This window comes from Eurypyga helias, unplaced genomic scaffold (assembly GCF_000690775.1).
Source record: "Eurypyga helias isolate BGI_N326 unplaced genomic scaffold, ASM69077v1 scaffold984, whole genome shotgun sequence".
NCBI classification, from domain to species: domain Eukaryota; kingdom Metazoa; phylum Chordata; class Aves; order Eurypygiformes; family Eurypygidae; genus Eurypyga; species Eurypyga helias.
This window is the reverse complement of record NW_010244111.1, coordinates 84,837-111,088: the sequence shown is the minus strand read 5'-3', so window position 1 is coordinate 111,088 and position 26,252 is coordinate 84,837. Positions and strand designations below refer to the sequence as shown.

Here is a 26,252-nt window from a genome sequence, read left to right as displayed (position 1 = left end):
CATTCCCTGGAAACTCAGTACCAAAGCAGGTCCTGCCTCAAGTCATGTAGTAAGAGGACTCTGAGCACAAACATAGAGTTTTGTGTAATCAGTAAAACAGCAGAAGCTGTGTTCTGTTCCTGTAGAATAACAGATTCCAGTTCAGATCCAGGCAAAATGACTGCTCTTATGATAAAATCGCTCTTTGTCTTTTGGTTGGGTTTTTTTTTTTGGCATGAAAATGCAGAACATTTCTTTTAGTAAAGGGCAGGCATTTCCCTGTTGTTCTGTCCCTTCTCACTGTTTTCTTTTTTGTTCTGACTTCCAGAATTGATTCTGGAAAGAGATGCATTTAAGAAAGTGACTCTCGTCAGCTGAAATGTGTCCAATACACATTTAAGTTAAAGAATATTAAGCCTTGTCCAAAAATAAAGAGAGTATAAAAGGGAAGAGTGCCTGCAGGCTTGATTTTTAAAGATACGCATTTTTCTTCCTGTTGCAGATCTCGCCTTGCAGATTTCTTCACAAACTGCCAGCCCGAGTCACGGTCTGTTAGTAGCTGTCTGAAGGAGAACTATGCTGACTGCCTCCTCGCTTACTCGGGGCTCATTGGTAAGAAGGCAGGGAAGGGTGCGGGCTTGCTCAGTCTAAGAAAAACATCCAAACTATGTCTTGAAGGCCCACATGAAATAAAACCTGTGGAATATAATACCATACAATATGGTACTAGGCAAAATTTTCTACCTACGTGTGTTGACCCTGTTTTACCTTACAGAGGTTCCTGGGGTAAATTTATACATTGAAAGGAAATTAAGGATAGAAGATAAGAAGAAAAAGGTGCTTGCATTAAAAATTAACTAATATAAATTAAGCTTACAAAGTAAAGCTTATTAAGTTGGTTGAAATTGGGCAGGACCGTGAAGTAGGAAGTTATAAAGAACAAGTGAAACTGCAGCTTGGTTTTTTATGCTGCTGACATCAGCAGGTTGGGTAAAACACCTCTTGGTCTTGGGAGAAAGTTTGCAGGACATTTGAGGAATGAGACAATAGACCAACCCAGCCTTGTTTCACTTCCTGCTGCTATTCTTTCCAGGAGGGTCTTCTGTCCACTCTGTATTCTGAGATGCCTGTCAGTAGAGGTGAACTGAGACCGAGTTTATCTTATGAAATCCTCTTCCTCCCCAACATAATTAATTTTGTTTGATGTCACCTTGCTGACTGTCAACAGGCACAAGGATGCCTTTATGCAAGACAGATTCCATATCCCATGTGCAGTGTTTGATTCCTGAAAGAGAGAGATCATCTCAGGAAGGTGAATTTGTTGTAGAAATAACGTGGTTGGGCAAGAAAGAACAAGTGAATGTCAAAACTCTGAAACCAACAAATTTTAAAGGCCACCGGATAAGATGATTCTAAGCTTGCAGCCTGCACCTGCTGCGATGCAGTAATATCCCCTTCTGTTGGGTGTGAAGGTCCCAGCTGAGGCCCTGAAGCGGATCCTGCTGTTAAATAAATGTCTCTGGAGATAATATCCAAAATAAAATATTTATAAAAAATAGGTTGTTTTTTCTGAAAAATGACTGAGCACGATATTCTCTGCCTTATTGTTACCATTCTTATTACGCTAGCAGCTAACAAGTGAGGTAAGTTCATGTGGCAACTGGTAAAATAAGATGTGATGGTTTCAAAGGATATGCTTCTACGGCTTACGAGATGAAGACAGTGTGCAAGGAGTGTAACATATGAGTAGTCATGACAGAATGTCATTTGACTGTAAAATCAAGAATTGAATAGGCTTGAAATGTGATCTAGTCAATGAGATTAAAAAATCTAGCTGCTGGCAAAGAGTAACTATTACTAATAGATACTTCTGGGAAGAGCTGCCAAGAAGTTCTTGCTGGACCTAGGGAATTTTGCTGGCAGTTTTGTTGGATCCATTTTTCAATTTAACCTCAAGGATGACCCAGTTCCTATGTTCTTGTCGTCCTGTGGGTGACCATGCTGTAACATCAGAAATGTGGAATGGATCCCTAAGGAGTTGAAATCAAAAGGAGATCTAAGTTTCAAAGGGAAAAAGTAACATTTTTCTTCCTTCCTGCTAGCCTCTGGACACGTGCAAAAACCATGGGTACTGACTAGTGTTACAAGAGTTTTTATTTCTTCGTAGTAGTTCTGATAAACCAAGAAAATTACCTAAACAAAAGTTTAATGTGCTGAAGCAGGAAATTCTACTTCTGATATCAAGCTGACATTAAAGTGGAGTAATGCGTCAAATTGTAAGATGCTGAGACAGGAATCAGAGGTACAATCTTTCAAATGTCTGCTTAATATATATAAAACTCAGGAAGAAGAGATAGGTAGACTTTAGGGAAGAAGCTGTTACAGATCCATTCATTCATCAAAGCTTCAGGATATTCAGGTGTTTTAATTAGGATAAAATATTGCTCATTAAGATAAAATATTATTTCATTTAGCCATTTCATTAAATGTAGCAAAAATTATGTCTCCACAGGGTTTGTTCAGGGAATCGAGACTTCCCTATGGAAGGCATAGTGGGTGTGATTCTGATGCTGCTTACAATGATGTAAATCAGAGTTCACTGAAATTAGTGGAATCCCACCTGAAGTAAATTCCTTAAGTGGGAATAGATGCAGTCAGTTTTTATATTAAGTGCTTTATCAGTTAAATGGAATAACAGTCTATATAGGGTTCCTTAAAGTTTGCATCAGGGCGTTATGTACATTTTGTATATGTATATTGTACAGGAATAACAAAATATACAGTTATGTATATTTTACATGAATTTTGAAAAATTTAACTCATTGCTTTAGGCTCCTTGTCATAGTAATAGGATATTTTTTTTAATAATTAAAGAAAATCTATTAAAAATATCTAGTGTGGAAGAAGATTGGAGATAGCTTTGTTTGAAATTCAGTGCTTTGGTTACAGCCTAGTTAAGCTATCTGGACCTGTCTACACTCCAATCAGTTAAATATTGCTCTAACTACTGACTTTAAGATCTGCTTTAGCATTTGCTTTCTGACACGTTTTCACTTGTTTGCCCTAAAATCCATCCAATTTCCCTGGGATTCCCAGGAATCCCATGAGAGTTTATCTGAATAAACTGGAGTTGCATTGGGCAATGGAACTTCAGTCACATGCCCCTTCTCCTGGGCTCACCATCCATCTCCTCATTCTTAACTGATCCTAATCTGAGCAGCCTCTTGGCTGTGTTCAGCTCAATTCTGTGTGTGTCTAAAATACAGAGACCTGACTGCCTGCTACTGAGACCATCACAGACCTATTGGATGGGGAGAATGCAGAAAACCAAACATATCCTATTTTACTGCCAACCACCATGGTGTCTGTGATCCGTTAGTGTCCTTCAGCAGAATTTCCAAGATGCCAGCTAGCAGGAGGGAGGTGGGGAAGACACACACACATTGCTGGGAAAAAAGAAAATCTACCCCAGGAAACCAAGCATATAATCCGCTTGGGTTCACATCTGCCCCCAGGTTTAAATGACAGACTGATTTTCTACTAGCTGCTCTTTCAGCCACTCTGTTTTTGCTGGATGCACAGTTTGTGTGCTGTGTGTACACGTTCCTTGTCCTGTCTTTTCTGTATTCATCAACCCTAATCGTAGCTTGGTATCTGTTACGCTTTTAGCTCCTTTCTTGACCCACTTAATTACCTTACCACCCCTTTATGATAAGAAAGTCTTACCTCAGTGACCGTTTTAATTTCCTCAATACCGTTCTGGTTTTTTAACCCTTCACTAAGTGTTTGTTACTTAGGGTGTTTGGTGGTGGTGTTTTTTTGTTTGTTTCTTTGGGTTTTTTTTAAGCCTACTGTTTTCATTCCATTTGCAAAATCCTCTTGGTTTTCATTTTCGCTCACTTCTTTTCAGATCATGTCACATACTTGAAATAGTGTACTGAACCATCAAATGGATAATGGACAGATATTTTCATTTGTTTTATTTTAATTTAACATCATTCCTCTTCTTATTTTTCTACTGTCAGATTTTCATTAATGGTGCAAATGATATTTGCCTATTCTACTAAATTCTGTACCTCTATTTAATAAATTTTGAACTGTGCTGTTTACTCATGTGCTAATCTCATGTAGAACTTGAGCAATTATTACTGCAACTATCTGTTAAAAGTGGAAATAGATAAAGGTATGGCATTGCATTCTAATTGAAGAACATACCAAAACAAGACAAAAGATGCTTTTTGTGAGTTTGGCAGTGGGACTGCATTAATTTTCAGGTATGTTACTGCCTCTCAAGCCAGCCTTACAGTCTCTTCTCCTTTGTCTCCCATGTCCTGTATGAAGCAGTTTGCATGTTGATTTGTTCAGTTCCCAGTGCTGCCTGGTGACTGAAAGGCTATTTGACATCACTCTGTGATTTGTGTTATTTCTAATGTTCCTTTTTTTAGCTTGATGTCTGATAGTCCTTTCCTGTATGTTATTGCAGACTCTTGGACCCTGGACCTATGGACCAGATTTTCTCTGCTAGTGTACACCTTGGGTCTCTAATATTAATCCTTCATCTATTCCATCTTCTTAATGGCTACTTCAATGTCAGTTTTGAGGGGATGTGATCACATTTCCTCATGATATACAACTTGTCCTAGAACTGTAGATTACCAAGTGAGGGATGTGTTTCCTGAAACAGCTGTCATCAGTACAAATCTGGAATACCTGCCCCTTTTTAATTAATTTTTCCTCTTTGGCCAGGCAAATAAAACAAAAGTTCAAACTTTTCCATCCTTAGGAAAGTTTGAAATATCTGACCTGCTGGGGTGATGCCTTCAGTGAGACTACTTGTTTGAATAAGTGCTGATCACGTCAGAGTTGCCTGATACAGATGAGTGATGAACAGTTGCTCTATATCTTTTAGGACACAAAATGCATTCTTTGGCTTCATTTCATTCTTGGTAGCCTTGAGTTGACATATACATGTGAGAATTTTTACCCAAGAATTTGTAATAGAGTTAGAGTGAACCTGTGGTTGTAAGTTGTTGACAATGTTAAGGAAACAATCACTTTACAGAAGTAGTGACACAGCAAGAATTATAATAATTTATTACCGGCAAAGAATCTAATGTACTGTTTTGTCACAGAATCATAGGATCATTTAGGTTGGGAAGGACCTTTAAGATCATCAGGTCTAACCGTTAACCCAGCACTGCCAAGTCCACCGCTAAACCATGTCCCTAAGTGCCACATCCACACATCTCTCAAATACCTCCAGGGATGGTGACTCCACCACCTCCCTGGACACGTCGTTCCAATGCCATAGCCCACTCCATTGGCAGGTCCCTAACGAGCACCATGGGGTTAATGCTCCTCCAAGATGTGTTTGGGTTTCTCTCAACATGACTGGCATTCTCCTTGATCATGTGTTTCAGGAATACTTTTTTCAGGCTGGCTGCTGACTCAAGGAGCAAGCTTAGGTCTGGATGTCTAGTTTCAGCCATTTATTTGCAGTTAGAACAAAAATGAGAAAAAACACAAGCAAGGAAGAAAAATTGAATTTTTAGACTGCAACTCTAGCGACATGCTCCACATATGTTTGGTTTGGCAGCAAAACCCTTTTAAGAGTTGCCCACCGTCTCCCAGACCATCCCTCCCCTCTGCCAGAGATTTCCACCTGTCATTTCTGCTGATGCAGCTCTCTGTGGGAATGCAATATAAACCTTGGTGGAGGAAGGGAATGGGTCTTTACTTCATGAGTCATTTTACAGTCCCTGAAATGGTTGCATTCCGACAACCTAGGGTGTGAAGTACAGTGCAGGGCTGGGTGGCAAAGGGCAAAGGGAGACAGGAACTGTGAAGTCTGGAACTTGGAGACCTTCCATGGTCTCCACATGCATGGGTTTGAATTGTGAATCTAGCTCTGATTACACAACTTACCAAGTGCTGTTTGGAAAGAATATTTCGGGATGCTCATGGTATTGTACTTTACTCTTTGTTAATAGGCACAGTGATGACACCAAACTACATAGACTCAAATAGTCTCAGCGTTGCCCCGTGGTGTGACTGCAGCAACAGCGGTAACGACATAGATGAATGCCTGAAATTTCTGAATTTCTTCCAGGACAATACTTGCCTTAGTAAGTACAAAATTAGATGTCTTTAAATGTGTTTTCTGGAATTTCTTTACTGCTTAAGTACGTTATGATACATCAAAGCCACCTCTTTGCGCTTTGTAAGCATGGTTCTGCTCTAGGTGTAAGAATTAAACAAATTAGCAAATATGCTTGATACTGTGGTTTATGGCCAAGATTGCAAACATGAGATGATGTTGAAAAAAATATCAAAATACAAAGTTATATCGTATAGAAATATGTTTACATCACGGATCATATTTGAACCTGAACAGTCATGCAGCATCTGTACCAAAAAATTGCAACACCTGAGGGTCTTCTATATAATTTAAGAACTTCATATAAAAAAGGACATGCAGTTTATGATGTGAAGGATTTGCTGTAGGTAAGTGTAAATTGGATTGTGCTTGCAATTTATAGCCAAGCTTCAGGTTTTTTAGGCTACTTGATCTCAGCTTCCTGGTTTTAACACAAGTCTGGATGGTACCTATTGTAAAGATTTTGTTAAATTATTGATTTTTTTTTTTTCCCCCCCCCAGTCAAACTCACTTCCAAATTAGGGACTATTATAAATTTTAGAATGGCTCAGTGGAGTCGATTTTGGCAGGTTCTCCTTTCAAATTTCCTGTCTGCCTGGAGCAGCGTAATTGGATGATGTGGAGTGTGCATCAGAGTTTTAATTTCAGATAAATGAGGAGACCAAAAGGGCTTGGCTTCCCTAGCCTAGCAGAATAGAATTTGAAAGGATATGTGATTGCCCTCTGAAATTGTGTTAGAGGGGCAAGCCCAGGGAGGGAGAAGGATTACTTAACCTAGAGTTCAATGTTGGCAAAAGATCAAAAAGGGAGATATTGACTATACATATTTAGGTTTGAAATTGGAAAATTTTTAACCATGAGACTAAAGTTAAGAAATAAGCTTCCAGCAGGAGTTCTGAGGGTAAAAAATTAATACCAGTTTTAAAGTAATATTTCATTGGCTTATGAAAAGCATACATTATTGGTTTTGTTTGTTTTGTTTTGTTTTTTTTTTTAAATAGCAAATTAACTCGATGATCCAGACTGACCTATCAAGCCCTATATACTTGAGTAGATCCCAATGCAGGGTTTGATTTATCTTTTAGTGAAGGGTTTGAAAATCTCCATTGTTAGCTTCTCAAAAGGCAGCATAGCTGTGAAGATAGAGGGAGCTTTGCGTACCAAAAGTGAGTGAGGAGTCACTATTTGATGTACTATTTCTTAAGCTTTAGGAGAATGAATCAGTTACTCAAGATTATTTAACAACAACAACCCAGGAAAAATTCAGACTGTGATTGGTTAAAAATTAACAATATATCATCAGACCTTCTTCAAACCTAATAGGGCTGCCATTTATATATACAGTAAAACATCAGGTTTTATTCCTTTCTGAATGTACTAATTGCTAGAAATGTTACATGTTCCTTTTAGAACATAAAGACAGAGCAACCCCTCACCCTTTCTTTTGCTATCAGCATAAAAGCATTAATGAAGACAAATCAAAGACATCAGAGGTTACTGTGAGACAAATTATAGTCCTCCTAGCTGTAAGAGATGTCTTCTTCATGAAGAAATTGAAGATGTTTCTGGTTTAATGCAAAGTTTGTTCTCTTACAGAGAATAGGAAATGTTCCAATTATTATTTTTTTTAATTGTAATTATCATTAATGGGCCTTCCAGTGCCTGGAGAAAATGCCGTTTATTTATTGGATGAGACTTTTTTAGACAAAACAAAAATCACTTTTTCACAATGAGATGAAACTAGGAATTTTCTAGCTAGTCTGTTTTGCTAAAGTATACTTCCCCTTCGAACTGTAAAATAAATCAGTGATTTGGGGTATTGTCCTGCAGAACTGTGTAACTGACCCATTCTCAAGAAAGCTAAAAATCCAAATCAGTAAGCCCCAAATAAAAAATATTCCACATTAAAACGTGGAGCTGTGTATTAGCTTGCTTATACTTTTATCCTCCTTATTGGAAGATGCAGGTTTCTTAGTAATATTACAGTGGTGGCAATACTGGCAGGATTGCATGTATTTTTGTGATCCTTCTTGCAGTAATGGAAACAGTGAGTTACTGTTAATTTAGGAAATCATAGGAAAATATTGCTTTATATATTGCCTTATTCAGGTAAAACCATGAAGGATATAATTCCACTCTTCCTTCTTTGTCTCCATCAACCTAACTGATTGTGGTGCCTTTTGCAATTTCATGCCCTTACATGTTAGTGTTCTAAGAACTAATATCAGAATAAAATACATTTTTTTCAGATGAGAATTAAATGTAAATTATTTTATAAGGCAAGGAATGCCACTGAGAAGTATTAATAACTTCCACATATTAGTCCCCAGTGAAATTGTTTGATTTCTTGAACAAAGAATTTGAAATAAGAAATCCCTAAATCATGTTGAATCCCCAAAGACCTGATTAAAAACTGTTTTTCTATTTGTTTGTAAAGAACCCCAACCAATTTACTCATGCCATAAACATACTCTTTAATCCCATGAAACTCTGATAAGCTTTTTAACTTTTATATGCTAAAGTTTAGTTTAAGAATGCTTCCCTCACCTAATTATGTCGATTCTGGTTGAAAACTGTAAGGAAAAATTGTTTTAGTTAAACCATTTTGTAGTTACAGGCATATTAGTTTTACTACACAAAGTTGTAGAAATAAACTAATATTTTGCCTGCTCTCTGTTTTTAGTTTGCTTATGTAACATCACCTGCCTGAATTAGGACATAACATTCAAACTGTATTTTAAATCTTGAAAGGTGTTTTTTTGTTGGTTTTTTTTTTTTTTTTTTTTAAGCTTTTGGATGGCAACAAATATGATTGCAGTAAGTCTAGAGCTTCTGTCAAGAATTACTAGGAACATTACAGTGAAGAGACTGCACCAGATAATTATCTGACCCCAGACTCTCAGTTCATGTTTCTGATACATTCAAAATTGACACATTTTTCAGCCTAAAAATTGAGTTTCTATAAATACACATTTTCAATGGAAGAATACTACTACCAATAATAATGATTAAAAAGTCAGTTCTGCTTTCTGCCATTTGTTTAGAAACTGAAGATTGCCTGTAATTTATTTTTACAGAAAATGCAATTCAGGCCTTCGGCAATGGTACTGATGTGAATGTGTGGCAGCCAATCTTACCAGTACAGACCACTACAGCCACAACTACAACAGCTTCCAGAGTTAAAAACACAGGTTCAGAGACCACCAACAATGAAATACCCACCCACAACGATTCACCAGCATGTGCAAACCTGCAGGTAAGAGAGTCTTGTACTTGTTGGAAGTGAGTAAATAAAGTTTTTCATAGATATGTATACAGAATGGTCTCCTGCTGCATAAATAAGTGCCTGCTTAAATTGGAATTTGTGTTCATTCCTATGTTGTAGTTACAAGCCAGATATATTGTAAAATATCAGACACTCTTATTTTAGATCAGAAATATGCATATTTCAAAGTGAATTTTATTGCTTCTCTGATTCAGGAACAGGGAATAGTATTTAATTTGTTATCACAGGTTTGGATATGAATGTGGCACTCTCCAAATTCTGCCAGGATATGTCAGATTAAATTAATCCCCTGAGTAATCAAAATTCAGAAGGAGCTCTTAATGTCATCTAGCATGTCCTCCTGCCTTCTTTCTTATGTTATTGACTGTAAACTTAAGAGTTTTTTTGGCTGACTAGGTCTGGTTATTAGAGAATAAGTGGTGCTACAAACTACATAGTGAAGAATCTGGACAGAGACAGAAGGTATTTTGGATCGGGTGCTTTCCTGAACTTGGGTCAAGGTCATGATATGATTTTGGCCAATGGCCGTAGCGATTTTCTTTGACACTTCAATTAGGCTATTCAAGGTCTGTCATTGATTCTGGATTTAAAGAGGCTCATCGCTTGCTGAAGGCAGTATATGTAGCTCTTAAAATGTTTGAAGAACTTGGGCAGGAAACAACTGCAAAATCAAGCAGCAAAGAGGTAACAGGAAATGTAATCTGAAACATCCTTAGGCCAGATTATAATCTTGGGTTAGAAAAATTTGTGGTGGTTTAAATGCAAAATTAGGTCAGGAATAGATCAGCTTTGTCTGTTTATTTTTGATGATGAAGGAGGAAAACTGCTATTTGATACAAATGAAAGTGTCCATGTTTTAGGTCTTACCTGATATTAAGATTTATTTTTTTCTGGACTCCCAAAATCTTCTACACTTGTAGCATTCACATTTCACTTATAAAAAATTGATTTTGTATTCTTCCTATTAAACTCTATAAAAGTTTCTGTATTCACTAAAGTGGACAGCTTGTATCCCTTGGCAGTATATTTTACTTCTTAATCTTTCCTGCACCATTCTCTGATCTTCATCCTTTTCTAGATTCTCCATTTATTTTGCATTGGCAAATTGCATATGAATTAACAATTTTAGCGACCTTACAGTCACAAAGTATATGGGTTTAATGGTAGATGGTGTTGAGTTTGGGTCCTTCTGGTTTAATTCTGGGGGTTTTTTTTATTTATTTGTGCATTCATTATTAGTCAATCTTCGTAAGTTATGGATGAAGGGAGATAGTTGCAGCCATTCTATATGGAGTAGTCCTTTTACCAAATAGACTATGCTAAAAAGAAACGCAACCTTTTAAACCTGGAACTTGGAATATCTTGCATTTAAAGCAAGTCCTTGATGGGATATTATTAATACACTTCATGTTATATTAAAGATTTGTTTTATGGGAGAGACCACATTTTCCTTTAGTGTTTGTACAGTCCCCTACGGAGTAAGGCCTCCAGATGCTACCAAAGTAGACATGATAAATAATGAAGTGAAGAAGTGGCAAGTGATCACAATCCCATTGGATTCAGTTTGATTTGCAAATGTTCCTCAAGTCTGAATAGATGTTCCAGTGTTTTGAAAATGAATTAAAATCTTCCCTGTCCTTACTCCTGTACTCTGGCATTTTGAAGTTGTCCCACATGAGTTTATCAGCACTGGGTTTAAGCTATGTTATGACTGCAAGTGTACCCCTGATATACTTGATACAATTTTTGGAAAACAGCTTCCTTGAAATAAATGATCTCTCCTGTTCTGTAGAAACTATAGATGTCTGCACTAAAAGGTCACTGAAGTTCTGTGAATCAAGCAGTTTTATTCTTGTGAAATACAACATTCTGGTGCTCACTACTTCCTTGTGTCAGAACCAAAACACGAAGAACAAAGCTCTCATGTTTTAAAGCATTTTTCAAAAAAATAACTTACAAATAGAGCCAAAACAAGCCCACACTTTTTAAAAAAGAAACCTGTGTTTGTTGGACAGTATGGTGCCACTTTGCATGTGAGACTGAAACCTCAATGCAGATCTTACAAAAGAACTGGAGGCATTCATATCACACTTGGAGAAGCGTATTCATTCCAAGGCTCTCCTCCCATGAAAGATATGCCTTTGTAGTATTTTCAAAACATGGACTAGTGCGACCAAAAGCAATCTGAAGGGCTTTGTTATACACTTAGCAGTTGAGCTGAAAGGTTTCAACAAGGCAGTATAGCCTAAACACTGTGAAAAGTGGAATTTAAAGCATTAGTCTCAGCACAAAAAGACAATGGCAGAGAGGGGATAAGGAAATGATCATTGTGATGCTGCATATCCTCGTTAGTGGGTTTAAAAATGCAGAGAAGGAAGAAAGAGCAGGAAGTGATTGATTAGTATAAATTGCCATGGAAATAAATACAGCGAGGGAAGAAAGAGCAGGAAGTGATTGATTAGTATAAATTGCCATAGAAATGAACAAATACTAACCTCTTGGGGTTGTAAAATACAGGTCACTAACCCAATCTGCCAACAGTGTCACTGGCTGAGCAATTTTTGATACATTTTTTTTTCTGACTTGTTCATAATGGTTGTATGAAAAGCAAGAATGCACTAACGGTTTTGTTGCTGTGCTGTGTTATCCTGCACACATGCACCTGGGAATCAGAGTTGTGAATGCTTAAAGAAACTGAGATGCTCTTTCTTTTACCTGTACTCAATATTTATTTTGAATACCTGTTGAAGTTTTGGATTTATAATTTTTGTTACAGTGATGCTGTTTAGAAATTATTCTTCATTTCAAGTTACCATTGGTACAAGAATTTGTAGTTCTCCTTTATGGTGGTATTCTCTTATTTCACATTGATACAGAGAAATGTTGATTTCTGATATATGCTTATTTTACATTTACATATGCGTGGATTTCTGTAATACATGCTTTTTTCTAACCCTACTTTAAATCAGCACTCCATCTTTGCCAGGAAGATGCTTAACTTTGACAAGCATTCTACAGAATCTTCTATAAATCTGGCTTCTAACAAAGTTTGGTAAACACAGAGCATAAATAGTGGTTAGTATTATGTAAAATGCTAAATTCAAGTATTTTTTGAGGTGCCTGACTTCTTCCAAAGGATCCTCAGAAACACATAAAAATAATTTATAGAATATTGTCAACAAAACAGAAGATGAATGCCAAGTGCGCTCCTCATAGAGGCATATTTTATTAAGTAATTGCCATCCTTATCTTTTTTTCTGATGGCTTTGCTCTAACATTTTCTATTTAACTGACCTATTTGTTTATCCTTCATTCTCAATCGTAAATAGTGTTCAGTACCATCAATCAAAAAATGGTTATGGCCTTTCAGTCTCATGTTCTAGCACCACTGCTTAAACCGTCATGTTGGATTATTTGAAAGGGACAAAGGAATGAGTTGGGCTGTGTACTCACACCATGTATTCCTCAAGTAAAATGCTGCTTCTGCATATAGGAGTGAAGCATGGAACTGGAAGATGATAATGAAATAAGCTTCAAATGACAGACTAGACTAGATTAGACCAATTGTTGTTACATCATCATCATAGATAAATAAAAATACACAAGACAAAAATGATCAAAATCAAGATGGTTAAGGACATTAAGTGTAAACTTATTCATTGAAATCTACCAACTCCCTAGATAGTTCTATACGTTGTTTTCCCACATTTGATATAAATGTCTTGCTCTAATTAATCTTAGTTCAGCATTCAGAATGAATTTAAGGTTTTTGTGCTTTTGAAGAAGTGTGAGTAGTGGACATTTTAGTGTAATTGAGCCCTTCAGACTGAAGGCAAATGCTCCTCAGTTGAGTTCAGTATGTGAATGTCTTTGTAGTCTCAGCAGCAAAATTTAAAAAAAAAAAGAGACATAAGAATTAAAAACCTCAAACATTTTGTGGGGAACAAGGAGGAAAAGAGAAATATAGATACTTAGATATGTGAATTAGTTCTATTTGCATGTAAGATTAATGGGTGTTTAGAACAGACGTGGGTCATATTGCAAGCTGTTCTACAAATTCACGTAATTCCACCTAAACTTGACTTTAAGAAATAACTATTATAGCAAGTCTTAGGACAAAACCAGGAGATTACAGTTCTCTGAGGACATTAGGACTTAAACGTGACTCACAGACTGAAAATGACTGCTTTTCGCTTGTAGGTCTGTCTGTTGCAGGTCTTCAGCACTGTGTAAGGATCTGCTAATCTGTTTGAAGTACTGTCTACAATTATTTAATGTATCTTCCCGTGTGCTAAATATTATTATTATAAAGCATTGTGTAGGTGTTTGGAGAGGGTTAAAAGCTTCTGAGGATCAAGACACAGCAGGTGTGGAGTTTCACAGGCTCGTAATGGGGTGGTGAGTGAGCATAAGCAGGAAACATGGGCAGTATGTAGGTGTGGTGTTGGTGTGAGGATAGTACGAGACAAAGGGAACTTGATTTATCCCCTGAGCACCAGTATTAACTCACCCATATGCCTGGCACCCTCTTTTCACTGTCCCTTCATATGGTCTGTGAACTTTCTGTTTCCTTTTCAGTTTGTGATAAGCCAGCATTGTCCTTTCTGATGCTCCGCCTGCTCTGTCCCCCAGAAGTCATGTTTGGACCTCTTACTCTGGGCATTGCAACTACACAGAAAGTGTTTGGCAAAAGATGTACAGGAATATAAAACTCTCAGTGCTGAAAAAAGAATATTGACTAAATGTTTCGAATGAAAAGATTTAAATTTACCTCCTGTATTTCAGGGATTAGCTGACATAATGGGGTCAGCCTGCTGGTTTTGGCAGCTTTTCTTCTGAAAAAGCAACATCTTTAATTGGCTTCCGTAGCAATTCTGTTCAGCCTAAAGAAGTCTTGTGTGCTTTGCATGTTCAGATTAAAATCTGACAACCAGGGATAGTTTAAAGTTAATCATTTACATTGGGAAGCATTGAAAAAAATTCTGTGTTTTACCAAAACAGAGACAGTTTTGTCGATGGATTTCAGTGAAGTTAATCTTTGCTTTAGCACCATGCTGAAGTGAATCCTCAAAAAAAGTGAATGTATAAAATTCCCTGAGAACTTTACTCATTCACTGCGTGACTCTTGCACCTTTCAGACAGAACCAGAGAAGGCCAGGTCACCATGAGTGAGGGACAGGTTTGGGTTTTCAGTCTGTGTGGCAGTCTCAGTGTGTGCATTACTGTGCAGTGGACTTGAGTGTGAAAAGGCTGCTTTGCAGTGAACATATACATCCATATGTACTCATGGTATGTTCATGTAGACTTATCCCACTCAGGGCAAGGTTGCACTTGGATAGTTCATCGTCTTTGCCAAAGAATTTCAGGACCACACAAGAGAGATCTTTTTTGAAGTTAAAGATCTGATTAATATAGCTGATTAATTTCTAACTACAGAGAGTCTTTCTCCTCTCTTTTGAACATCAGAGGAACAATTTGAGGATCTAGCCAAGTATCATATCCTACAGCCTCAGGTGTATCCTATTAGTGTCAGTATTGCTATGAAACATCACCCATCAGTAGTCAGTAGAAAACTGTTCTCATTTACCGGCTTTGGTTGAATTTCTTAGTTGAACATCAGACCCCCATGCAAGATCAGTCATGATGTGTGGAGTAAAATTCATGCTAAAACTCTCCAATGGTGTAAGTCAGCACACCTCTCATCATCAGAGTTGCGCAGTACAGTGGTTAATCTTCAGTCCCTTCGGCATGTAAGACTGGACCTTATATCAGTACTCTGGTGAAACATTTTTAATGTTGGAAGTCAGGTGTAATAAACTTCGGCTGCTGAAAGATGGCAAAAGGTCTTATTTTGCATATTAGAATTACAGTTTAAATTCTGGGGGTTTTTTGATTAGCATACTTTTCAGTATACTCTAATTTTGTGCATGTATACTGCTGGAGAGCTTAATACTTGAAAATTATTTCATCAATGATAAAATATTTTACAGTTCATTAAAAAAAAAGGTTTTAATAGTCTGAGCATCTTTAGTGTATTATGATAATACAGCACTTTATAGCAGACTGTAAAACTCCAGACTACAGTTTGAGGAATCATGCAATTTTGTTTTATAGTTTAATAATTGTTCAATTGAAAATGAGTATGAGGTTACTAAAAACCAATTTAATGACTTACAAAAATACAACATTATTAAAATGTACTACACACCTTTACAGAAAATTGAAATTTCTACAGACAGATTATAGTTCTTATCCTCAGAAAGAATTTTGCAAATTATTGTTAATAAAAGCAGATGTAGCATTTGCAGTATTCCCCTAAGCCACAGTAGTTTCTGTTTCACAACAGTATCCTCTTTTAGGAATACCCACAAAAATACAAAGTGCTAGAATAAATCAGAATCAGAATATTGTGTCACATCAGATAAGCCAAATCAAACTATTCATAGCCCATGTTATTACTTCATGTGGTTCTCCATCATATTAAGGGTATTCCTGGTGTCAGCCAACTTTAGTTCTCAATCAAATATCTAGTCCATCATGTATTTCCCTTTTTAAAACAGATAGCTCACTATAGCCTGCAAAAACGCGCCATAAAACACAGTACCATAATTTAATTTTAAGACATAACTACTAATAATAAAAATTCTCGGTCATTACATTGTGATGGTAGATGTTTAATCATATTTTCTTTGGAAGTATAGTTCATAATATATTGTGTGTTTACGAGACTTGACAAAGTGCTTTGTTTAAGACACATTGTTTGCTGTTAGCAAATATTAGGTTGTAGGCATGACTCTGCTTTCATTTATACTTGTTCAAGTGGAAGTAACTCTGGTTATGTGAGTAGGCTGACCCTGTTGTAAAGCAAGTGGAGGTAAAAGCCATGGTGCCACCAGGTTTCTGATGGGACAGAGAATAAGAATATAATCCTTGAAATCATTAGTACTTTTTTATTTTACCTGGAATAGCTTGCAGAAGTCCTACTTATAGACCTGAATCCCATTGTACTAGCTATTCCACAGGATCTTAATGAAAAAGTACTTCTGACCTTAAAACCCCAGTGAATTACAGTTAACTTGAGTGCGGCTATCACCTCAAAGCCTTTCTTTATTCTGAAAACCACAGTGTGGTTTTGAGTGCTCTAGAAACAGTAAATATTTCACTGTTATAAACTATGTTATTGCACTACGTTATCCACAAAAAGTATATCGACAGAGATACATGAAGAAAACTGAAGTAAATACTGGCACCATCTCAGATAATTGATATGGTTGTCAATACAGAGATGTTTCTCTCTAAAGTATGAAAATAGCTCAGCCGTTGCCAGAACAGGTCAAAATCTAACAAACAAAATCTTTATCAATTCTTGAAAATATTTTTTGGAAATAATTGTTATTTTCTAGGGAAGCAAAAGGATTTCACAAGGCTTTTATAACTGAAATGTATTTTTAAACACAATGATTGAAGCAGTTATTGATGCTTTTGTTTTGTAGTATGACGGTTGAAGACAAATGACTGTGGAGGCTAAATAATTTTGGTTAGCAAAGCATTCTAATCGCAGATGCATACGATTTTATGAATTGCATGCCTTCTCCATCCTCTGGGGAAATGATGCAGTGGGGGGTGAGAAGTCAGGGGACAACGTAACATTTGTTGTTCAACCTCCTCGCTCTGTGGGGTAGAAGTCTCACTCCCAGAGAGGGACCCTGATACGCTGTGCACAGTCCTGCTGCAGATCATTAGGTTTGCCTTATATCTTATCCTGTTCCCTGAAATCCCCAGAGGTTGGAGAGATGGTCCCAGATCCTGGAGTAGGGTTGTGAGCCTGCCCACCTGAGTCTTTTCCCAAAATCTTTGTTCCCCAGTATATTTATGACTCCTTTGGTATATGAGTGGGTAGAGTAGACTTCATGGATGACTACTGAATTCAAACTGTGCTCTCATTCTCTGATTTGCTGTCACCCTTGTTGGCTTTTGCAATCTGCTTGTTGCAGAGACTTCTGGACTGTTTTGCACTTCTTAATGATGAAGAGGTCGTTTGCATACATTAGCTATCTATTTCCTAGGACACACCAAACTTTTTCTGTTGTTTGGGGCAAGAGGTTGATTGTATTTTGTCTACTACTACAGCAAAGTGTTGATTAAAGTTCAGTCTTATGCTTACAGCTCTGTCTGATTAGCTTTCATTCCAAAATATTTTTAAAGATAAGAATTGGGTAGTAGGCAGAAGACACTGCCCTATTGTGGTAGGCCCTGAGGAGTTCGCTGCAAGCCTCAAGAGCTTTGTGCACATGTGCGGTTGTCTATTTCTTAGTAGTTTCAAGGGTTTGGATTGCTTTGTTGCTGGTTTTAGCTGAAAGATTATGAAGAATATAGTAAAGAGTTAAAGAGGAAGGTGTATGGATTTTCAGTACTCCAGTGCTCAGAAAAATAGAAAGCATAACGATGTTACCCACTGGATGAAAATGAGCTTGAAGGCATTTACCATATTCTCTACTTTGCTGCATCTTGCAGAATATGCCAGTTGTGGAAGTGAATGTGGCAGCTTTGTTCATGCTTTAACACTCGGTCTCATGGCAACATTGCTTTTCCTGGCATAGAATTGTAACCTTTCCTCTGCAGGTCTAAACACCTCTGCACTGCCAGCAAAGAAAATCACACTTATTTTAGAGAGATAGATTCCCTTAAAATCATACACGGATAGCACCTCTAAACACAAAGATCCTTTTTAGAACATCTTCCTGTATTCTTGGAAACCCTCCCTATTGAAAGCCATAGAAATTCAAGAAATACACTATTTTATCATGGATTAAAGCTTCCCTTTGAAAAACAATAACCAAGACTAGTTCTGCCTGTTTATGTGATGTAAGATAGGCTGAGAGATTTGGACTTGTTCAGCCTGGAGAAGAGAAGGCTCCCGGGAGACCTTATAACACCTTCCAGTACCTGAAGGGGCTACAAGGAAGCCGGGGGGGACTTTTTACAAGGGCCTGTAGTGACAGGACAAGGGGTAATGTGTTTCAATCAAAAGTGGGGAGGTTTAGATTAGATATCAGGAAGAAGTTCTTCCCGGAGAAGGTGGGGAGGCACTGACAGAGGTTGCCCAGAGAAGCTGTGGATGCCCCATCCCTGGAAGTGTTCAAGGCCAGGCTGGATGAGGCTTGGAGCAACCTGGTCTAGTGGAAGGTGTCCCTGCCCATGGCAGGGGGGTTGGAACTAGATGGTCTTTAAGGTCCCTTCCAATACAAACCATTCTGTGATTCTGATATCTACTCCATCTCTGAAACCTTACTTCCAGTTCACCTTAGTCTTGATTAGATTCTTTTCCTATCTGGGTTGGTTTTGGTTTTGTTGTTCTTTCTTTTTGCAGATCTGTTCTGTAATCTTTGGGCATTCAGCTGCCTCATAGACTTATTCTGGTATGAAATATATTTCCTCTAATGATGTATTATTTAAATGCAGATTCAGGGGGAAAAAAAGACTGCACAAGACTGAGCAGGAGGGATGTTGAGCCTGTACGACACAGGAGGAGTCACCATGCCATCATTGGCTTGGCTATCTTGGAAGCTGCAGTGGGAAAGGGGGAAAAGGCTGGGGGTTTTGCCTATACTGGGGTGCAATTAAGATGTTGGAGTAGGTCTGTATTTTGATTTGGGAAGAAAGTCTGATGCAACCCTGCTTCCTTATCCTTGATTAAAGAGGATACATTGCCTTCCTCTGCTAACAGCAAACCCAAGTACATGAAGTATGTTTATGCATATAAAGTCATTTGAGTCTAAAGATGCAATCACATGACCTAATCAGATTCTGCTTTTGTTTATACACTTGTAAAAATAGAATAACTTCACAGTTGTGTACATTGCAATTATCAGTTATTGTGTACATTATAATTATCAGTTACTCCTTACATATGTATACTTAATTCTTTGATATTTCTGTGTAACCCATAAACTAATATTCTTAAAAAGTTAACTTCTCAGGCTCGCAGTTCTCGTGTGGCAGATATGATCAAAAGCACTTCAGTAATAATAAAGACGATTTATTAGGAACAGTTTCTTCCTTGTGACCAACAGCAAATGAAATACAGAACAGTCCAGTGGAAATTAGAATACAATACTAAGTAATCATTCTAAATCATACATTGGTGACAAGGCAGCATAGACGTGAAAATAGCATACTGTTGAAGACCTAAAAGTTGGAATCTTTTCCATGGCGTGCCAAAATTTTTCAAGCAGTCAAACCAAGTTTGACTACATGAAATGAAATAGTCTCTTAACCAAATTTGCTAACATATATTAATTAACAAAACAAAACAAAAAAATCATCTGAACATAAATATATTTTTGTTCTGCTTTTAATTTGTCTGCTCATTTTAGTTATAGTCTTCATTGTGCATTAGTAATCAAATACTGGAAATAAATCACACCCTTTATCTCCTACTTAATTTGTATCGCTGTTACTTCTAATCAGCTGTCTTACCTGAATAATAGGTCTCTAAGTTACCCTCAAACCGTCTACTCTATAGTATTTTCAACTTGCTATTGGGTTCCAGAACATGAGGTGCTGTCAGCCATTTCAGTTCCTTGCCTCCAAAATCAACAGGAGTTCAAATGTTTATTTTAGTCTGTACTTTGTACTATTTCACACCAAATTGTAGTTCTAATCAGTGGACTTGGCCTAATAATCCCACCTCAGGTTGAGCCCTCCTGCGTGCTTAGCTCTTTCTGTGAGCCACAAGTAAACAGACTGACTGTTGTGCATAATATTTTTTCATAGGTTCACACAGCATGTGTCCTAAAGAATTATAGGATTATCCTCTCTCATGTCTTTCTTAAAACAGAATTAGGTGTTCAGGGCAGTAATTTGCTAAATACTGCATTACATGGTACTACTTTATTTTTCCACATTGACATTTTCAGAAGCCTCAAGTTGCCTCTAATTCAAGCATAGATATGCATTACCACATGCATGTAAACATTCAGTTGTACTGAATTCATGCTCAGATTTGAAATGTGTGCATGAAAATTTGTTATCTCCATGGCAGGCAAGACGTGTACCAGGTAGGATCTAAATAGGTACCTGCAGTTGTAAGTACCTAATCTGTGCAGAGAGTTGGATAAGTGGGCATATAAATTAAGTGTGCATGGATGAGAGCAAAGCAATCACAAGTATCTGTGAAAACCCATTCTTAAATTTGTGTCTGCACAAATGTAAAAAGGTGGTTTGATCAAAATGTTTCTGATCAACAGTGTTTAATGTTTTTTTTTTTTTTTTTTATAGTGGCTTGCCTTCTAGAAAACGTAGTGCATTAACAGTTGCATGTACCCGAGTGAAATTCTTGAAGACCATTATATAATGAATTCTGTGTCAGCATGCTACTCTGCACACTTCAATCACATATGCACTGTAATTATCTGGTTCTGAGGGTAAATTTAGGGATCTGTTCCTGCAGGGGGCTAACTTCTTCTATACAGTTTCAGAAGTCAAATGCAAATTCATAAGGAGTATTTGTCCGTTTTTTCATACTGATTTTGAACTTAATTACCTTGACAAATTCTTGCAACTATTTGCAAGGTCATGCTTTCATCAACTGTTGGCCTAGCCCCTATTATTTTTGATTAAGATTTCCTGGTTATTCCTAAGGATCCTGTCATAGTTATTTGCAGAAGAGAAATTCAGATTGTTACAGGCTCAACTGAAAAGGTTTAGATAAAAAAGACACCTGGTCTGTACCCAGAAAACAGCTTAATGGGGATACTTAGGAATCATTAATGAAGCAGAGGCTGTTCACCTTCAGGCTGATGGCTCAGGTACAATGTTGTGATGTAGTAGCAGTACAACTCTTTGGTAAGTGCCCTTAATGAGAGAGCTCTCTTCTTTGGGAGCTAAACTGGTCACCCTGGGTCCACATCACAGGGACAGCCCCTAAAATACAAGTCATGCTGGCTCATGTCAGTGTAATAGGGGACTGGACTCTGGTATGTCATGAACATTTAAAGAGAGCAACTGGCAAAGCTGCAACTCCAAATAATAATCTCCAAGCCAGTGAGACGCATCTGCTCATATATGCTCTGCAAGTCCTCATTCATCATCTGCTGCTCTTTGTTATGTACAAAGCCTGTCATAGTGCAATTACGTTTATCCATGCTCAGCATATCCGAAATGCAGGGTCCTGTGCTGTTCAAGTGGTCACTGAGTCTGAGCAGCATAGTGATATGCCAGATCCCTTTAAGGGTGCTGTTCCCAAACACTGGAGAGGCTAATCCCACCTTGGCCACTGAACATGGCATCTCTTCAACCCCTTACATTCACTTCTTGCTGGGACAGCTCAATACATTAGCGCAGTGTCAGTGCTGGTGTGCATGTGCAGCCTGAGTATACGATATCCATTCATTCATAGACAGGAGAGACAGTCTGCATTATACTCATCCCTCATCTCTCGTAATGCTGTCTTAGTTCTGTCTTTCCACCCCCTGCTCTGGACGTAGGAGTAACACAAGAAGCCATATTGCTGCTGTAGTTGACACATGCGCACAGATGCTTTTTTCTGGAATGCTTCCTCTCTGGAAACTTGATGACAACGTATTGACAGAGAAACTTGGTAGTAAGACAAAGCTGATGCTTGCGAGTATTAGATTCATCTGAGTAGTTAGATCACAAAAAGCATCCCTCACTTGGTCTGTTTTCTACTTGCCTCAGCTCAGTCCAGATCTATTAACAAAACTGTTACGCACTCAGAGAAATATTTGCTGCCAACCACCATCAATCAAGATTCTCTTCAGATAGCACTCTCAAGATGTTTTTCTAGGTGAAACCTTCTAATCTCTCTCTTGAGGCCCACTAAAGGATGTTAAAATTTGGTAGCATAGGGCACCTTCAAGATTTTTCTTGTAGGGGTTGCAATGAATTAGAAAAATCTGAGGATATAGGAGAACTGTGTCTTTTTAACAGAGCAGCTCATCTCACAGAAAGGGAAATGAAGGGCATGGAGAAACATCCTGAGTGTTTTGTGATGATATAAACCTATATCCCATTAATTCCTCAGTCTCTTTGATGAAGTGCACTGCCTGAGGTGCAAATTAGTGCCACTTTTGTGCATTGAACCTGTCCTCTTAAGAGAAGAAGTGCTCCAGAACCGCCTCCTCATTTCAAAAATACTACAGAATAGTTGTCAGTATTGACCTGAGCTAGATTAAACTAGCTACCTTGGAAGGTAGGGCTGTGTATCCCATTAATAATCCCCTGAACTATCCAGCCTGCCACAACAGAACACTTTAAAAAGTAGGCAAACTACCCACAATAAATCTTCAAAAGCTTCTTCTAGTTTAGGTTGGAAACCTTACAAAATATACCCAAACTGATCCTGTTGAACTTCATTACTTGTATTTTTAGTATTTGTCTATTTGTACTTTCTGTCTGATTAAATGTAAACGTAAATGTAAGCCTTCTGTCCTTCTGTTAATGATTTGTGTGATGAAACAAAGCAGGATCATATCCTGCAAATACAATTTTGCATAATCTGATAATTATTTGCATCATCTGGTTATTATAGGCTCAAATCTGTTTTAATAGAGTTATAATTGTTAAACATCTAACATTCAAAATACTTTTTGAGTCTAAGAAATTGTTTCAGTGATGGAAAAATAAAATCTCACTACCTCTTACTGAGCTCACATTTGAGGCCATATATGAGATGATGTTAGGAAGTTACTTTGTATTTTCACTTGTTGCTGCTTGGCCAGGGGAAGAATTCCCATTGGTGCCGTGGGATCAGGGCAGTAAAGAATAAGGATCCTTTCTAATAAGATCATGATTCTGAAGACTCCTCTTAGACAAGAGTTTCCCTGCTTTTTTGAATAGTTTCATTAACTACAGCGTAAGTGTTGTGTGTGAGAACATTGTTCATGTGTAAATAATGGATATGAGGAAGGCCACTAAAATATCATCCATTAAAGTATAGTCCACTATAGTATAGCCCATTAAAGAGAATTAGTGTTAGAATTTCACTCATAGTATTTCTGAGAAGGGAGGATTTTCTCTCCTTCACTCCCTTCAGCAGTGGAAGAATGAATGTAGGGTGCTACATCAAAGGCTCTTGCAAGTATTGAGTTTTAAGATCCATACTGCAAAGGCCTTTTAATAACGTTTAGGAAGCTGACAGGAGAAACCAATGTCTAGTTTATCTAATGGAGATCTGTGGACAAGACCAACTGGATGTTTGGGTTTTTTTCAGTCATGACTTAAAGCTGTTGAGACGTATGCTTATCATATGAAATAAAATGCCAACAATTAAAATTGTATTGTATTAACTCACTTTTAGAAATTAAAATGCTATCAGAATTTATTAATCAGGAGTAGTAACAATGAAGTTGAATACCTTTCTACAAAAATATGAAGGCTTATATTCTAATGAAAATAAAAATAGATTGTTATAGACACAGCTAGCAGGTATGCTTGAAGTTGTCTTACATTTCCCATTTAAAAAAAATCCTGTGTTCCAGTGACTTTGAACTTTGCCAAAACATTCACGATTTGGATGAAATTTTTCCAGTTGTGTGTGTGGCTCTGGCTGAATTCTTGGGAAACAGTTGTCTTTCAAAACCACAGGATTTTGGTTTTGTAATAGACTTACCTTGGTAAATTTGATTTCATTATTTAAAAAAATGTTTCAGATATTTTTATTCTGAATGGTATTTTCAGTGCTAGAAAAGAACATGGATACTGAGGCAAGTACTGCAGCAAGTTCACTAAAATTTCATCCTTCCAGTTCTGAGGATACATCTCTGCACCTGCAGAATTCCGCTACAGGATTAGAGGAACAGCAAGACAATGCTTTAAATTTTTATTTCAGTGGCACTTCTGGGGAGCAGATTGCGCCAGAAATGCAAAATTCCCCAATTAATCCACATCACAGCTGTTCAAGAGTGAATTACTTTAAAAGAAAAAAACTAGTCTCTAAATCATGTTGTGATATAATGGGACTCGAGTACAGGCATAGCCACATAACTGCAGATGTAAGGGAGCTAATACCCCGAGCTTAAAATGCGCCAACAAAACTGAGGAGGGGAGGGCATGGCTGTATGATGGGTGCTCACCTACATGGCTAGTTTCTTACACCTCTCTGTGCAAGGTTACTTTGGTGTCTGCAGCTTTTGCTTTTGCCTCTCTGTAATTGCAGCGAAGTCATTTGTTATCTGAAGTGTTTTCAAAACACAGTTAAGGTCTTCTGTGTTTTCTTTCTGTGCTTAACCATGCCAGTACTCACAACACACATGCACACACTCACGTGGTTATTAAAAAGTCTTGAACATTTTTTAGTCACATAGCCAAAAGCAGATGTTCATGGTCATACTCTTCCCTTCCATTTAAAATTTATGAGTGAACGCAGTGCTCAAGAAACCAGCAATAATATCAGTCGCTTAAGGTTGGCATAGCACGAACAGAAGCTTCCATAGTGCTCAGCGCTCAAGGCCTCATGCAGGCTGGTGTTCAAGCAAGCTTGCCTGATCTTTCCTTCCAGCTGCAGAACCAGCGGACACCACCCCTGGTCCTGCTGCCCGAGTGCGGAGGCGATGCGTGACCTTGTTTTCTTAATCTCTTCCACCTACTGACAGCTCAGAGCTGGATGTCTCAGGAGCAGGCAGTGAGCATCCCTACAGAGCTCCCTCCCTGCAACTCTGCATTCAGCTTGGGAGGCTCCCAAGTGTTTCTTAGCAGAGTCCCGGCCACCCACTGTCCTCTCGCCTGTTCGGCGCGAAGGGGAACTCGCAGGCGTAGCACGTGGCTGCCTAGCACAGAGCAGCACATCGAAGCCGCCCCGCAGCCGCCTGCCCGGACACAACCGGAGGTGTGAGCTGCAGCGTAGAACCACCATACCTACATTAGTGCAGTGCCTCTTTTCAAAGCTCATTAGTGCAGTGCAGGGCTGTTCTGGCTGAGCTGCGTTTAGTCCCCCAGTAGCCGTGGCTGACAGCTGCTCAGGAGTGTTTACACCACACTCCAGTGCATCACGTAGCCCAGTCTAATAGGGGAGGTGGGTACTTCGCCTGCTGCCAAACAGAACAACTCTGTTTGCATACTCGGACACGCAAAGGCACACACTCCAGCCTGGGGAACTGTTGTGGGGTCTGTGGTTCTTCAATGGCTTACCTTTCTTCAAATTTAAAAGCTGGGTATGTCTTTTAGCTGGGACTGTAATGGCTTTGTGCTCGTGCTGCTTTTCCTTAGATGCTGTTCAGTGCACAACAGCCAGATGCTACTGGTAACTGCAAGGTATGGCACTGGGTTGATAGCTCTGGTGAATCTCTGGGGAAATGGGGCTTAATAATAAAATCCCAAACAACTCAGCTTTGGATTACATGGCTGTTCAGTTTTATAACTAGAAAAGAAAAAAAAAAAAAGAAAAACCTAGGCAGCATAAGCCATTGAGATATTAACCTAACAAAACTTATTCTGTCTATGGTTTTTTAGTATTCTGTTTTCTGCCCTTCTTAATGCAAAAATATTTGCTTTAGGCAAATCCATAAAAAGACCATATTAAGAGAATTGCATAATATGCCCTAAAAATGGGAAGCAGGAATCTAGGACTACAGAAATTCATTTTACTCAGATAAATGAATGACTGAACACGAAAACAAAATTGTTAGCAAGTTACTGTACTGCCATGAAAGGTAAGTCAGTCAGTTCAGTTGTCTTGGCTGGGTGTCATATTTTGTGCTGTGCTCACTGGGAGACTAATTGCTTGAAATAAATATTTGAAGATTTCTGTGTCTGGTCCTTGTAAGCTGTTTGATCAGTTTGGTGTTTCTGATAGGATCTGTTTTTTATAAA

At 38.0% G+C, this 26,252-nt stretch overlaps 1 protein-coding gene across 1 annotated transcript in view; it reads left to right on the top strand.

Annotated features, from left to right (window-relative positions):
- Positions 1-26,252, top strand: part of GFRA1 (GDNF family receptor alpha 1) — a 142,292-nt gene that overhangs the window by 106,103 nt on the left and 9,937 nt on the right. Inside the window, exons 5-7 of the mRNA XM_010149623.1 lie at positions 482-591; positions 5,970-6,104; positions 9,214-9,392. Of these exons, the coding sequence (XP_010147925.1) occupies positions 482-591; positions 5,970-6,104; positions 9,214-9,392 (424 nt within the window). The remainder of the gene's footprint in view (positions 1-481; positions 592-5,969; positions 6,105-9,213; positions 9,393-26,252) is intronic.